The sequence below is a fragment of the Solanum stenotomum genome, chromosome 6 (genome assembly GCF_019186545.1).
Source record: "Solanum stenotomum isolate F172 chromosome 6, ASM1918654v1, whole genome shotgun sequence".
NCBI lineage: Eukaryota > Viridiplantae > Streptophyta > Magnoliopsida > Solanales > Solanaceae > Solanum > Solanum stenotomum.
The window spans coordinates 36,084,210-36,099,866 of NC_064287.1; the positions used below are offsets into that span (position 1 = coordinate 36,084,210).

Sequence of the window (15,657 nt, forward strand, 5' to 3'; positions counted from 1 at the left end):
TCTCTACCCTACCTAATGAAAAAGGATGGATTGAATCATATATCTACATTTATCAAGGTTTTCGACATCATCAAAAGCAATTCAAGGTGTGATTCCATGTCAATAACAATTTCAAGCTCACTACTAAAAAATTGTCAAAAAACGACGGCCAAAAGCGACGGACTGCGTCGCTTTTTTGGTCAAAATTGATGGAAAAGCGACGTAGTCACTTCCGTCACTTTTTAGCTCGACGCTTTTCAAAAAGCGACGGACTGCGTCGCTTTTAGAGACGGACTACGTCTCTTTTAGCGACGGACTGCGTCGCTTTTAGAGACGGACTACGTCTCTTTTAGCGACGGACTGAGTCGCTTTTCAACTTTTTTTTTTTGAATCTTTTTAAAAAAATGACGGAGTCCGTTGCTTTATTTTAATTTTCATTTTTTAAATTTCTAAAGGGCGACGCAGTCCGTCGCTTTTGTGGAATTTTTTTTTTTGAAAATTCCAGAAAAGCGACGGATAAAAGGACACTGTCCACCACTTTTCTGGAAATTTTATTTTTAAAAACCCAAAAAAGTGACGGAAAAAACCACGCTGTCCGTCGCTTTTCTGGAAATTTTATTTTTAAAAACCCAAAAAAGCGATGGAAAAAACCACGCTGTCCGTCGCTTTTCTGGGTTTTAAAAAATATTATAACCCAAAAAAGTGATGGACTAAACCACGTTGTCCGTCGCTTTTTCTGCAATATTTTTGATAGTAGCAGATCTCAGCTTCTGCTACCCACCTGCAAATTCAATTCAATTCTACACTATTCAGTCCAATCAAACACACACAATTATAAACAATCTAAACAAAACATAAAATAACAAACTTAAAATAACATTCAAAAGTATCTAAATCATAAATTAAAGACTTATAAAGTCTTTTAAAATTCGTTTTAAAATTTCAAAAAGTTCATAAATGTCCAGAGATCTAAACTAGGAGTGAGATCTACATAATCATCCTCATCACTCTCATCGTCAGTGTCATCAGAAGCCGAAGTAGTAGGTCGACGAGCGAGGTTCATCACTTGTTCTTTGATTTGCTGAACGGTCTCACTCATGATTTGTTGTTCAGCTACTCTTTTCCGCTTCGACTCTACTAGTGCCGCTGTAAGTTTAGTTATTTGATCCGACATAGCAACAATCTGAACACCGTCAAGTGCCTCAGCTTGACGTGACGATCTAATACCTTCTAAGCCTGACTGAAGGAGTCTAACATCATTGCGAGAGCCTAGACCATAGCATCTACCCTTGTGTGTCCTCCCTACCACTTTTTCTTTCCAAATCTGAGTGGACAGTTCAGGTGTCAATTGAACCGAACTATCTAGATTCTCAGCGACGTACTTATGAAAGTCATTTTGCATATTAAATATAAATATTGACATCAATATATATACATATCATAAATATATTCACTATTGATATATATTATTCATATTAAATAACTTACAAAAGTTCGTTCGGCCCTTTCATCCACCCACACATCCGGATCCGACTCATTTTCTTTCTTCCTGACATGAGTCTTTTTGAAAACCTCTGGTTCAATGGGAGTGCGTCCCAATTCTTTTTCCTATAAATAAAAACTGAAACTTATAACGATATATATGTATCAACTAATTATTTATTTAAAAGTTTGAATTAGAACTTACCATCTCTCGTGCAATTGTTCCAACCGTCTTTGCACCTCCGGTGTTCAACGAGCCACCTTTAAGACTGCCTCTAGCCATTTTGGCTTGATCTGATATTGCTTTAAACTTGTATGTGTTGCAATACTGACTCAATTCATCAAAAACATGAGGCAACATCCAATCGGGACGTTCACCACTATCCCGAACGCTCTTTAGCCAGCTAGACAGTCTGGTGGATGCCTTCCTCTCATATGTGGTCCCAATGACCAAATTGTACCTCGACTCCCAAGTACACATAGTCTAAAAAAAATTGAATAACGTTAATTAAATCGATAGTAAAAAAAAGTAAAGTATACTAAACTTAACTAAAAAATATATACCTTAAAGTTATTAAACATCGTCTGACGTATACTGTTTGGAATCTCGCTCCAAGAGTGATAAGCTTCCAACAACTAAATCCATCAACAAAACCACATTATTTAATTTAATTTGTTTAAACAACTTAACAAACTTTAACTAGTTTAATTTTGACTTAATTCCAACAACTAAATCCATAAACAAAATCACAATTTTTAATTCAACTTATTTAAACAACTTAACAACTTTAACTAGTTTAGTTTTGACTTAATACAACACTAAATCCACATTTTTAATTCAACTTATTTAAACAACTTAACAACTTTAACTAGTTTAGTTAAGACTTAATACAACACTAAATCCACCTACTAAACCACATTAATTAATTTAACTTATTTAAACAACTTAACAAATTTATAACTTGAACTAGTTTACTTTTGACTTAATTCCAACAACTAAATCCATCAACAAAACCACAATTTTTAATTCAACTTATTTAAACAACTTAACAATTTTAACTAGTTTAGTTTTGACTTAATACAACACTAAATCCACCAACTAAACCACATTAATTAATTTAACTTATTTAAACAACTTAACAACTTTATAACTTGAACTAGTTTACTTTTGACTCAATAGGATCAACTAGTGTTGGTAGTCATGCTTAACAAATATATTATTTCTAAATTTAAAGCTACGTGTCAACACTAGATGGACACAAATCGATCTTGCAAGAAAATCAATTTTGTCATCAATAGGATCAACTAGTGTTGGTACTCATGCTTAACAAATATATTATTTCTAAATTTAAAGCTAAGTGTCAACACTAGATGGACACAAATCGATCTTGCAAGAAAATCAATTTTGTCATCAATAGGATCAACTAGTGTTGGTACTCATGCTTAACAAATATATTATTTCTAAATTTAAAGCTAAGTGTCAACACTAGATGGACACAAATCGATCTTGCAAGAAAATCAATTTTGTCATCAATAGGATCAACTAGTGTTGGTACTTATGCTTAACAAACAATCGATGGACACAAAAATATTATCATAAAATTAAAGCTAAATATCAATACTAGATGGACACAAACACATTATTGAAAACAATTGTACTTGAACTTTAAAAATTTAGAAGCACCAACCTTATCTCCTACTTTGATGAAAGAAGCAATATAGTCTTGTATCAACTTTTTTAGATGTTGAGCTTCATCAGTTGCCTAGCACGAAAAGTTCTAAAATTAGTTAAATTTCAAGTTCAAGTTCTAATTCTAAGTTCAAGTTCAAGTTCTAATTCTAAGTTCAAGTTCAAGTTCAAATTTCAACATCAAGTTCTAAGTTTAACTTCAAATTCTAAGTTCAAGTTCAAGTTCAAGTTCAAGTTCAAGTTTTAAGTTCAAGTCAAATTCTAAGTTCAAGTTCTAAGTTCAAGTTCAAATTCTAATTTCAAGTTCAAGTTCTAAGGTCAAGTTCTAATTTCAAGTTTTAAGTTCAAGTTCAATTTATAATTTCAAGTTCAAGTTCTAATTCTAAGTTCAAGTTCTAATTTCAAGTTCATGTTCAAATTCTAAGTTCAACTTCAATAACTAAGTTTAAGTTCAAGTTCTAGTTCTAGTTCTAGTTCAAGTTCAAGTTCTAAGTTTAACTTCAAATTCTAAGTTCAAGTTCTAATTCAATACACTAATTAACAAATTCAATACTCAAATTTCAAGTTCTAAGTTCAAGTTCAATTTCTAAGTTCTAATTCTAAGTTCAAGTTCAAGTTCTAATTCTAAGTTCAAGTTCAAGTTCTAATTCTAAGTTCAAGTTCAAGTTCTAATTTCATGTTCTAAGTTCAACTTCAATTTATAATTTCAAGTTCAAGTTCTAATTCTAAGTTCAAGTTCTAATTTCAAGTTCATGTTCAAATTCTAAGTTCAACTTCAATAACTAAGTTTAAGTTCAAGTGCTAAGTTCAAGTTCAAGTTCAAAGTTTAACTTCAAATTCTAAGTTCAAGTTCAAGTTCTAAATCAATACACTAATTAACAAATTCAATACTCAAATTTCAAGTTCTAAGTTCAAGTTCAATTTCTAAGTTCTAATTCTAAGTTCAAGTTCAAGTTATAATTCTAAGTTCAAGTTCAAGTTCTAATTTCAAGTTCTAAGTTCAACTTCAATTTATAATTTCAAGTTCAAGTTCTAATTCTAAGTTCAAGTTCTAATTTCAAGTTCATGTTCAAATTCTAAGTTCAAGTTCTAAGTTCAACTTCTAATTCAATACACTAATTAACAAATTCAATACTCAAATTTCAAGTTCTAAGTTCAAGCTCAATTTCTAAGTTCAAGTTCAAGTTCAAGTTCTAATTCTAAGTTCAAGTTCATGTTCTAATTTCAACATCAAGTTCTAAGTTTAACTTCAAATTCTAAGTTCAAGTTCAAGTTCTAATTTCAAGTTCAAGTTCATGTTCAAATTCTAAGTTCAACTTCAATAACTAAGTTTAAGTTCTAATTTCAAGTTCAAGTTCAAATTCTAAGTTCAAGTTCTAAGTTTAAGTTCAAGTTCTAAGTTCAAGTTCTAGTTCAAGATCAAGTTCTAATTTCAAGTTCAAATTCTAAGTTCAAGTTCTAAGTTTAACTTCAAATTGTAAGTGCAAGTTCAAGTTCATGTTCAAATTCTAAGTTCAACTTCAATAATAATTCAAACTAGTCCTAAATTCAAAATTCAAACTAGTCTTGAAATCATAAATTCAAACTAGTCCTAAAATCCCAAAATCTAACTAGTGCTAAAATCCTAAATTCAAACAACTCCTTAAATACCCTAATTCAATCTAATCTTACAATTCCAAAATCGAACTAATTAACTCAAGAAATACCAAATTTCAAACAAATCCTAAGACACCCTAATTCAAACAAACCCCAACATTAAAATTTTCATTTCACAATCAACAAACACAAACTAACAATCAAATAATCCTTAATTCAAACTAACCATCAAAAACCCCTAAATCATTCACTTACTAACTAACAATCAATAAAAAAAACTAATTCAATACACTAATTAACAAATTCAATATTCACATTGAAAGAAATTAAATAATATTATGAAACCCTCACCTTCAATTAAAGGAGAAGGGCAGTGGATCGATGTCGGGGTCAGTTGGCCGGAGATGTTGCTCTCCTCGCCGGCTGTTGATGTTGATTGGAGAGACGAGAGATAGGCGGCGATTTGTCTCGCCGGTGAGAAGAGACGGGAGGGAGCAAGGAGAGAAGAGATGAGAAGAGGAGGGCGGCGAAGAGGAGGGCGGCGGGAGGAGGAGCTAGGGCTGCTTGAGAGAAGAGATTAGAGGGTTTGGTCTTTTTTTAGGTCAAAAATAGGAAGGTTAGGTAGATTTAATTTGAGCCATTGGATTAGTTAAGATGAACGGCTAGGATTTGATCTAGGATTCACTTAAAGGATGAACGGTTAAGATTTAAACTAATGTTTCAAAATTTGGACAAAAAGGGTTATAATTTCAATGAATGAATGGCTAAAATTGCAACTAAAATTGATATAAGAGGCTATAATTGAAAAACGAAATTGGATTGAAGTGGCTAGAATTGCAATGAATTGAATAAGGGAAAAGCTAAAATTGAAAGGAATTAGATTAGAATGGGCTAAAAATTAAATGATTTCGAGAAAAATTAAAGAAATGCTATCCAATTAAAATACTACAAATATTATAACATTTTATATAATAAAAATCACTTAAATTTTAAAACATTTGAATAAAATAATTATTCCGAGTTTTACTTATAATTTTAAAAATATTTACGATAATTTTATAAAGCATGCAAACTAAAATATATAATTTTTAGAAAAAATCGATTAAAAATTTAAACTCGGAATATTTTTAAAAAAACACGTATTTAACCAAATAGCACTTCCGAAAGAGTTATAGGTCTGTCAAAATTGGGTGTCAACATACCGACATCGCGAAGTCGATATTATCTAAATAAAATAATTATTTAAATATACCGACCTCTTTAGGTCGGTATTTATTAATTTATTTTAATATAAACTCACCTTTTGAGGTTGATTTTATTAATTAAAATTACATATACATACATACATACATACATACATATATATATATATATATATATATATATATATACCAAACACATATAGACGTGTGCCTGTTAATTAAAAAAATTAAACATTTGCGAACGAACATAAAAATTTTCAAATAATAATATTATTTTTTGATATTTCTCTGCATTTTTGCATGAAAATAAATTGACGAAAGTTCTTTGATTTTCTTTCTTAAACATTCAATCAAATTAAATAACACTACTTATTTATTTTTTCTTATCATCTAGGCTATCTAAATTTAATGCAAATACTCACTTTTAATTTTTAATATAAATCAATACGAATAAAAAAATCCATCTTCAAAAAGACTCGATTGACTTAGTTAATAACACTACTAAAAAAAGACTCTTGTTCATTGCTAATAACACTACTAAACAATGTTACAACTCGACTGACTTTGTTATAAGGTTGTCAGTGATTTTAAAGAAAGAAAATCAACACAATTTCGTCGGTTATTTTTCACACAAAAATACATAACACTCTTAAAAAGAAATTATTATTTTTTAAAAAGAATTATTTTTTGTTAATTTTTAATTTTTTAACTAAAATTAAATGACACATGTCGATTTAAAATAAGAAGTTGCAATTGAAGAATATATATAAAAATAAATAAATCATAAAAATAGTATTTCGTGTTAAAATGGAACATAAAAAATGGAGTTCAAGGGTTAAAATGGAACAAGGCTAAGATAAAGTGCCAAAATGAAAAATGTGGACAAGTTAGAGGGGTTGTATATGTGTTTGGCCATATATATAATTAGAAGGTATATAATTTAAATTTATAAAATTAACTTGATCGATAAATTAAATTTATTAAATTAAACTTTTGTTGATGTGTAGTTAAATTATATATATATATATATCGATCAAGTTAATTTTATAAATTTAAATTATATACCTTCTAATTATATAAATTTAATTTTATTGATCAACAAAAGTTTATCAATATCAAATTTAATATATAAATCTCCTTGAATTGATCATCGATATTTCTTTAATTGATAATGTATTTCATATCTGAACCACTAGTATATAAGACTTGATTTGTTAAACTACTCGAGGAATATATATATATAATTAATCAACGTATTTCATACTCCGATGAAGTATCCTTTACATGCCATCATAATTAGGAGGTGATCACTACACTTGATATCCATTCAAGATCGAACGTATATAATAATACTATCTCGCATTTCATACTGGAATGGATTATATGTTAGCTCTTCACCTCTACTACATCATGACATGATATATTGAGTTTATGATTAGACAACGGACTGATAGGATTTGTACATTACTCTATAAATATAAGTATAATTATCTCCTAATTCATATCAACGTAGTTTCATACTCTAAATATGGATTATAGATATTTTTTTATTTATTTCACGAATTCTAACATTTTATTTGTAAAAGTATACAAAATTGTTACACTTTTTGAACAATTAATCGTAGGTGTAAAATAAAATTTTAATATTATGCACAATAGTAAAATTATGATTAATAGAAATATTTTAAACATACCGACCTCCGGATGTCGCTTTTATTAAAAGTAATTAGATATATAAAAAATACCGACCTCTCACATTAAATTTTAAGATAAATAAAAAGTAATCATGTTAATTAAATAATATTGACATCGGGAGGTCGGTATTTTATATTAAATTATTTTTTAACTTATATAAAACCGTCATTCGGAGAACAATTTATTTAAAGTTAATTGAAAATATTAATTTATTACATACTATTTAATTTTACCGACATCTGAAAGTCGGTATTATAATTTTTTTTAAAAAAGTGACGGACGGCATCTCTTAGTCCATCGCTTTTTGGTCAAAATATCTAGTCAAACATTTTTAAAAAGCGACGGACAACGTCTCTTAGTCCGTCGCTTTTTAATTATTTTAAAAAAAAAAAATTTTGTTAAAAGCGATGGACGGCATCGCTTAGTCCGTCGCTTTTTTTCGCGTATTTTTGCTAATTAATTATTTTATATATATAGTGACGCAGTCCGTCGGTTTTTATTAAAAATAATTATTTATTATTTTAAAAAAAGTCACGCCGTCCGTCGCTTTTTATTAATTTTAATTGTTTAATTATTTTTTAAATTAGCGACGGACAATATCTTTATGTCTGTCGCTTCTTGGTCAAAATATTTGGTCAAATATTTTAAGAAAGTGACGGACAATGTCTCTTAATCTATCGCTTTTTGGTCAAAATGCTGGCCAAACATATATTTTTTTTAAAGCGACAGACATAGAGACGTTGTCCGTCGCTTTTTTAAAAATATATGCACTAGCGGACGCGATTTTCCCCATTTCTCCATATAAAAAAACAAAATTGAGAAATATTTTGATTTAATTTTATTTAAATCGTCTTCCGGATAATGGTTGTGTAAAATAATAAAAAAATAATTAATAAAATAAAATAAATTAAAACGACGGACAGCGTGGTTTTTGTTTAATTTATAAATAATTTTTTTTACAAAAAGTGACAGACTAAGAGATGCAGTCCGTCGCTTTTTGTAAAATAATTATTTTAATTAAAAAGCGACGGACGGCATCTCTTAGTCTGTCGCTTTTTTGGAGCGACGTTGTCCGTCGCTTTTTCTTCCGTCGTTTTTTAGCAGTTTTTTAGTAGTGGCTCAAGATAGTGATATCATTCTTGTTACGGCTCCAAAATAAGGAACTATTTGGTTAAAACCACTTTTATTTGCATTAGTGAATTGAAAGAATCATCGTCTTTTTAAACAATATCACCCTTTACTTGTAAGGAACCCCATGATCTCATTTTGTTCTTGAAACTTGATCTATATGTTGATGGTCAAGTCCCTGATTTTTCATTGTTCACTTCACCTAGACTCTTCTCAACTCATTTTACCTATGCTTCATTGCCAAAATTAGTCAAAGATTCAAAAACCAAACTTGTTTACTTATATTGGAATTCAAGGGACACTTCATTTTTATGTGACATTTTGCAAATAATTTAAGACTTGATGATAAAATAGATACTAATTACATTGAAGAAATGTTTGATGTTTCTTAAGGGTGTGAGTCTTTATGGCCTGTTTTGAAATCACGTGTTGGATTATTGGAAAGAAAGTATAGAAAAATATGATAAATTAAATTTCTTGATGTATGAAGAAATTAAAGAGCAACCTAAAATACACTTAACGAAATTCTTGGAATGTCCATTTTCCACTAAGGAAAAAATATTCTGGAGTTTTGGATAAAATATTGAGAATGTATAGCTTTGGGAATTTGAGGAATTTGGAGGTGAATACAAATGGGAAATTGCCAGCTGGAGTGGAAAATAAAAATTTCTTTCGTCAAGGGGAAGTTAGAGATTGGAAGAATTATTTTACTATCAAGTTCTATCGAGATGAATGATAAACTCAATCATATCATTGAACAAAAGTTTCAAGGATATGAATTTAAATTTTCATATATTTAATTAGACATTAATATGCTATAATATGAATTGAATACATTTTATTTATTTTGAAAATCAATGTAAAAGTAGTTGAGAGTAATGTAACAAGACCAAACAACAAAGCTCTATTATAGCACTGATGATATATATTATTTTAAATGTTCATTATTCAAATTGTTGCAATTTATGTATTAATTAAAATGTACTGTTCTTTTAGTGTGGTTCCCCCTTCTATTGATTGTTCACGAAATATAAAAATGTGTCGAGTTCAACTATGAATAGATGTACTTTTATTATACTACAGTATACCAAATTAATTGTATTCTTTCATATAGAAGTGTTGTTGTAATATACCACAAATATAATAAACTAGTTAACATGTTCGCGCTTCGCGCGATCATAACAACTATTTTAGAGACAAAATTTTCTTTTAAAGTAGCGCATACTAAAAAAGAAGAAATATAATCAATACTTAGGTAAAAAATTTGAAGTGTTTATCATAATTGTTTCAATTTATAAGATACAATTTTCTTATTATTTTGTTGGGGTGAAAAAAACATGTTTTATATTTTGAAAAAAAAATACAAACTTAATTTTCTGCTTAATTTTGTATTTGCCGTTGATCATCAAATCAAAAGTAAATAATTCGTCCTCCTCATTTTTTAAAAGAGGGATGCTTATTTTTTTATGAGGAACTACTGAACTTAGACCTTTTTTAAATCATTCCTCAATATAATTTATTTAACAAAAAATCATACTTGTTAGGTAAGGAATATTTTTTTTAAATCTGTATTTTTGTGCAAGTTAAAATATGAAAAATAACAAAAGGTATGTCAATAGTAATACAAAGGAAAGAACGAATAATATTTTCTAATCAAATAAACGATAAATATATAAAATCCTAATAATAAAATTGAAAAGCAATCAATATTAATGTTTCAACAAACAACTCGATACAAAATTATATCGTCATTTTTATTTTATTTAATTATCAAAGAATTATTACACAAATAATAAATAATGAATATTTTAACTCTTGAGGAGTTACAAAACTCACTAGATGTGTAATTATTTAGAGAAAATCAAATTTTAAAAATAATGACAAAAAGCAAAAATAAAAGAAAAGAAAAGGAGAAAAAGAATAAGTAAGACTCTTACTATATAATAATTTTTGCTATTGTCTATTTTTATATCATATCGAAATTATTTATAATTCTTTTTCGTCTTCACACAAATAAAAAAGTTTATCTTTATAACTCAATATATTTCACTAAAATAGTACGTCAATTCATTTTAGTGTGGATTTTGTATGTTTCGTTGTGGTCGTTTTATTTAATTACTAAAAAGTTAGAAAATATAAAAATATATTTCATTATTTTAGTACAAACTTTGAAAATCTTGAATGTTAATAAATAATATATACTCCCTATATTTCAAAATAAGTTAATTGTTGAGCCATTTTTCATAGTTCAAAATAAGTGAATTGTTCAAAGTTTAAGGAAGATGTTGAAAAATTCTTTCAATTTTGCCCCTCATTTACAATGTTAAATAATTATAAATAAAATGAATTTTTGATTACGGAATATGTACACAGCGTCATTAGGAAAATAAATCATTCATTTTTAAAGTTATTTAGAGCGCTCATATATGTAACATATAAATGACTTAATTTTAAGTAATTTTAATATATGCTATAAATGAAAGAAAAATGGGAAGAAGTCTTAAAAAGAGAGAAAGAATAAGGTAAAAGGGAATGGAGGAGACATGTTATTTAAGTAAAAAAATATAAATAGATAAAGATTTTTTTAAGTCATGAGATGGATCAACCAACTAATAAAAAGAACAACGCAACACAGTAGTATTTTTCTATTTTTTTTTTTATAAAAAAAAACAAAGTTAGAGTATGGCTTGTTACCAAAAGCTTACAACCACAAATAGAAAAAACATATGCATCCGTGAAAATGTTCTTACATGTAAACCTTGAATAGTTGATGTGCAAATGATAGACTAAAATTTAAAGCCATTATATTTTGGGAAAACTAAATGTAGACGTAATGAAGAGAATCATAGAAAGGAGTTGAGGAGATATGTCATTTAAGTAGAAAATGTGAATAGATAGAATGAGGGGTAGTAATGTGGGTAGATAAATGTGATAGATGGAATGAGGGATAGTAATGTGGGTAGATAAATGTGATAGATAGAATGAGGGGTAGTAATGTGGGTAGATAAATGTGATAGATGTTACATGAGTTGAGTTATAAGAAACTAATGACCATGAGAGTTACAAGAACTAATGGTCATATAGGTTATAAGGACCAATAGTCATCTTCTACCACAATTTATACCCACTGACTTATGGACTTAGTATTTTATTTTAATAATAAAATGCAAATACACCAACAAGAAATTTGTACCTTATTATCATTATTAGTTTTTACAAGTTGTACGCCGAACTTTGTCGCTAGTAATCAGCTATCTTACTAAAGATAGTGGCATTCCGTTGTTGCTCAAATTTTAAGTCTGCCTTTGATAATCGTCACGTACAGTCATTTCTCAATTCCTTATTTCACTTTCAAATAAAGTTAAAAATTATTGGAAAAGGGAACTCTCATAGCTAAATGATTACAAAAAAAGGGCGCAACACTCTATATATATTCATGCATGTTTATAGAGCATGGTAATAATTATGAAGCTTTAAATTCGTGCAAGTTTAAATAACTTGATAAGTTGAGTATTATATACTCCCTTCGTTCACTTTACTTGTCTATCATATTAAAAATAATGTTTTACTTTTATTTTTTTTACTTTAGCATATCAAGAGAAAGCCAACTTTTTTTTAAAAAAAAATTATTCTTAATATTAAATTTTCATTTTCCCAAATTATTCCCAAGTCCATTAAGACTATATAAAAATTAATATGAATATTATAGTAAATATTCACGTCATTATTTTTTTAAAAGAGTGCAAAATTTATTGGGAATAAGTAAAAATAAATGGAGGAAGTATATAGTTAAATTGGAATTTTTTTGTTGTTGTTTAAATTAAGATTTTCATGGTTATAAATTAAAGAAGAGTGATATAATAACACTAAAAACTAATCTTGAAATTAAAATCATTATTTGACAAAAAGGACAAAATAGCTTGTGATGGATGACCCAATCTCATGTGCCACAACTTGTATGCTTCTTCATTTCCATAAGTAGCTGCTGCACTTATTGCTTCCTTTTCCTTTGAGCTGACTTTATTTACCTTCAACACATACAACCCATCTTCCTCTCTATCAATCCCCTTCACCCTGCCACTGTGAAGGTCCTGAAATATACAAAAATCAGGGAAAAAATTTACAGAGCAAGATAGTTCATTGGTTAATTTCGACACTGCCAAAAGATTGAACTTAAATTCTGGAACATGAAGAACATTAGTAACTGTTCCTTCCTTCAATATAGTTGTACCAACATGTGTCACATTTGCCTTGTCTCTTGTAGGTAAGTATACCTTGTTCCTGCTAGAATTATATACCTGCCTACCTTGTTCTAGTAAGCTTAAACTTGATGAAATATGATGTGTTGCTCTAGAGTCTACAATCCACTCTCTTCAAGGAATTCCTGACATTAGAAAAATAATTGTACCTTTGATGTTTGCCTGTTGCTCCTCTGCATCTTTGTTAAGTAGGTTAACAAGCTGCTTGTATTGATCTTCAGTGAAATATGGTCCTTTGTTATCAGCTGTATCACAAGGTCCCTTGGACATCTGTCCTCCTTGCTGAAACTGCATATGGAAACCAAGACATGTTCCTGTATTAATGGCACCAGATCCAACAACATTGTTGGCATTATCAAATGGTTGACCTCTAAAACCACCTTGTTTCTTCTTCCCTTTATCTCCAGGATAGCCAATGATTTTCCAGCACCGACTCTTGGTATTGTTAGGATTTTGCTCTGATTTTCTTATCTTATTTGATGTTTATTTTTTTCCTTAAAGAAAAGTCAAAGTATAATCATAAATGTTTGAATTTTTTCTGAAAGGAAAATATAATTTTCTTCCATATTTGGTTTATTCTTTCCTTAGAGGAAATGTTTGGAGATCTATAAACTGAAGATCTCTATTCTCATAGCATAACACAATAGTATCTACAATGTAGACATTTAAAGAGTTTAGTTTATAGGGAGATTTATTCTCTCAACAGTTATAATATTTTTCTTTTAAATTAGTTTTCATATTAATAATATTATGTTTTAGTATCGCTTTATTTGTCATCTAATTTACCAACCATATTATTTGCAATTATAAGCTTCCGCATGACGCCCTAATCACCCTTTTGAACCCAACAAGTGGTATCAGAGCATATGGTTCAAAGATCTGATGGTTCAATGATCTAATGCTTGAATGAGGTTGAAGACAGGTTCAAGTGGTTTCAAATCAATTTGCAACTAATTTGATGATAAAAAAGATTTTTGTCCAGCTACATGTGGAGAAAAAATTAAAATCATATTTTCAACATTCCTGTTGCTGCATCTTTGAAAATAAAAATAAAATATTTTAAAACCATTTTTAACCCATATATTTTAAACTTTATTTTTAACCATGACAAGCAGCAGTGATGAAGACTATATGAAGAACGAAGATATCATGCATGTGAAGAAGACAGATCAAGTTTTGTCAAGAAAATCTAGCCAACAGGGGAGATTTGTTAGGGTTTTACCCTGATTTTCTTACTTTGTTTGAAGTTTATTTTTTTCCTTAAAGAAAAGTCAAAGTATTATCATAAATACTTGAACTTTTTCTAAAAGGAAAATATAATTTTCTTTCATATTTGGTTTATTCTTTCCTTAGAGGAAATGTTTGGAGATCTATAAATTGAAGATCCTTATTCTCATAGCATGACACAATAGTATCCACAATGTAGACATTTAAAGAGTTTAGTTTATGGGGAGATTTATTCTCTCAACAGTTATAATATTTTTCTTTTAAATTAGTTTTCATATTAATAATATTATGTTTTAGTATCGCTTTATTTGTCATCTAATTTATCAACCATATTATTTGCAATTATAAGCTTTCGCATGATGCCCTAATCACCCTTCATAACCCAACAGGTATGACCCTTCATATGACAATGATCACACACTAGTGGTGGCTTGTGGTGTGGAGGACCACGTGTACTGCCAGCTTGCATAGCCAATGGCTCACTACTTCCATTCCCATCAGTGACATTATGCACACTCATGGATCTCTCACCTTCGTCCTCAATTATCATAGCATACACTTGATTAATTGTAGGAGCAACAAATTTTAGAAGAATCAGACAGCCTTCTAGTCTTATAATACGATTCATTAAGGCCATTGAGAAATTGCAGTACTCTTTGGTCTTGCAAATGCTGCACATAGTCCTTAGATTTAGGACATACACAGCTAGGACTTGGTACAATCATGTCATATTCATCCCATAATTCCTTCAACTTTGAAAAATAAACATATACAAAACTTGTACCTTGAGATAAAGTTGCTATTTCCCTGTGCAACTGGAAGATTCTGACTCGATTCACCTTGTTGAATCTCTCATGCAAATCGTCCCAAACTGCATGTGAACTTGAGCCATACACAATGCTGTTTAGTAGATCCTTGCTGACAGAATTCATGATCCAGGAATGAACAATAGCATCACACTTTTCCCACTGGTCTGTTAGCTCTGCATAAGACTCCTTCAGACATTTTCCATTGATGAACCCTAATTTTTCCCTTTGCGAGAAGAGCAATCTTCATAGATCTACTCCATAGGTCATAGTTTTCAGTTCCTGCTAACTGAACTGGAACAAGCACAGATCCAGGCGTATCAGAAGCTTGGAGGTGCAACACATGATTGTGATCTATATCCGGCATTGTTGCAGTGAGTTATCGATCAAAGTAAACTGAAATTCGAAAGAACAGAGTATTGGAAAAGAATCAAAAGAACATAGTGTTGGAGAAGAATCAATGTCCACAGAATCAACTCAGATCTTCGTGCTCTGATACCATGCTAAAATCCAAAATAATTCCATTGTTATGGAACATTTGAGAGAAACAAAGAGTTGCAGGGAAGAGTGATTTGTGGAGAATGAAAACTTGT

At 29.4% G+C, this 15,657-nt stretch overlaps 1 protein-coding gene and 1 long non-coding RNA gene across 2 annotated transcripts; both read right to left on the minus strand.

Annotated features, from left to right (window-relative positions):
- Window positions 1-1,181: 1,181 nt before the first annotated feature.
- LOC125869087 (uncharacterized) lies at window positions 1,182-5,270 on the minus strand. Its single transcript, XR_007446770.1, has 3 exons — window positions 5,099-5,270; window positions 3,150-3,224; window positions 1,182-1,587 (listed from the first exon to the last, which is right to left on the minus strand). It is a non-coding gene; the product is annotated as an uncharacterized LOC125869087 (long non-coding RNA).
- Window positions 5,271-12,638: 7,368 nt separating this feature from the next.
- Window positions 12,639-13,450, minus strand: LOC125868699 (uncharacterized). Its single transcript, XM_049549291.1, has 2 exons — window positions 13,181-13,450; window positions 12,639-12,863 (listed from the first exon to the last, which is right to left on the minus strand). Exons 1-2 carry the CDS (start codon window positions 13,382-13,384, stop codon window positions 12,639-12,641), a joined length of 429 nt encoding a protein of 142 aa, XP_049405248.1. The 5' UTR covers window positions 13,385-13,450.
- Between the last annotated feature and the right edge of the window lie 2,207 nt (window positions 13,451-15,657).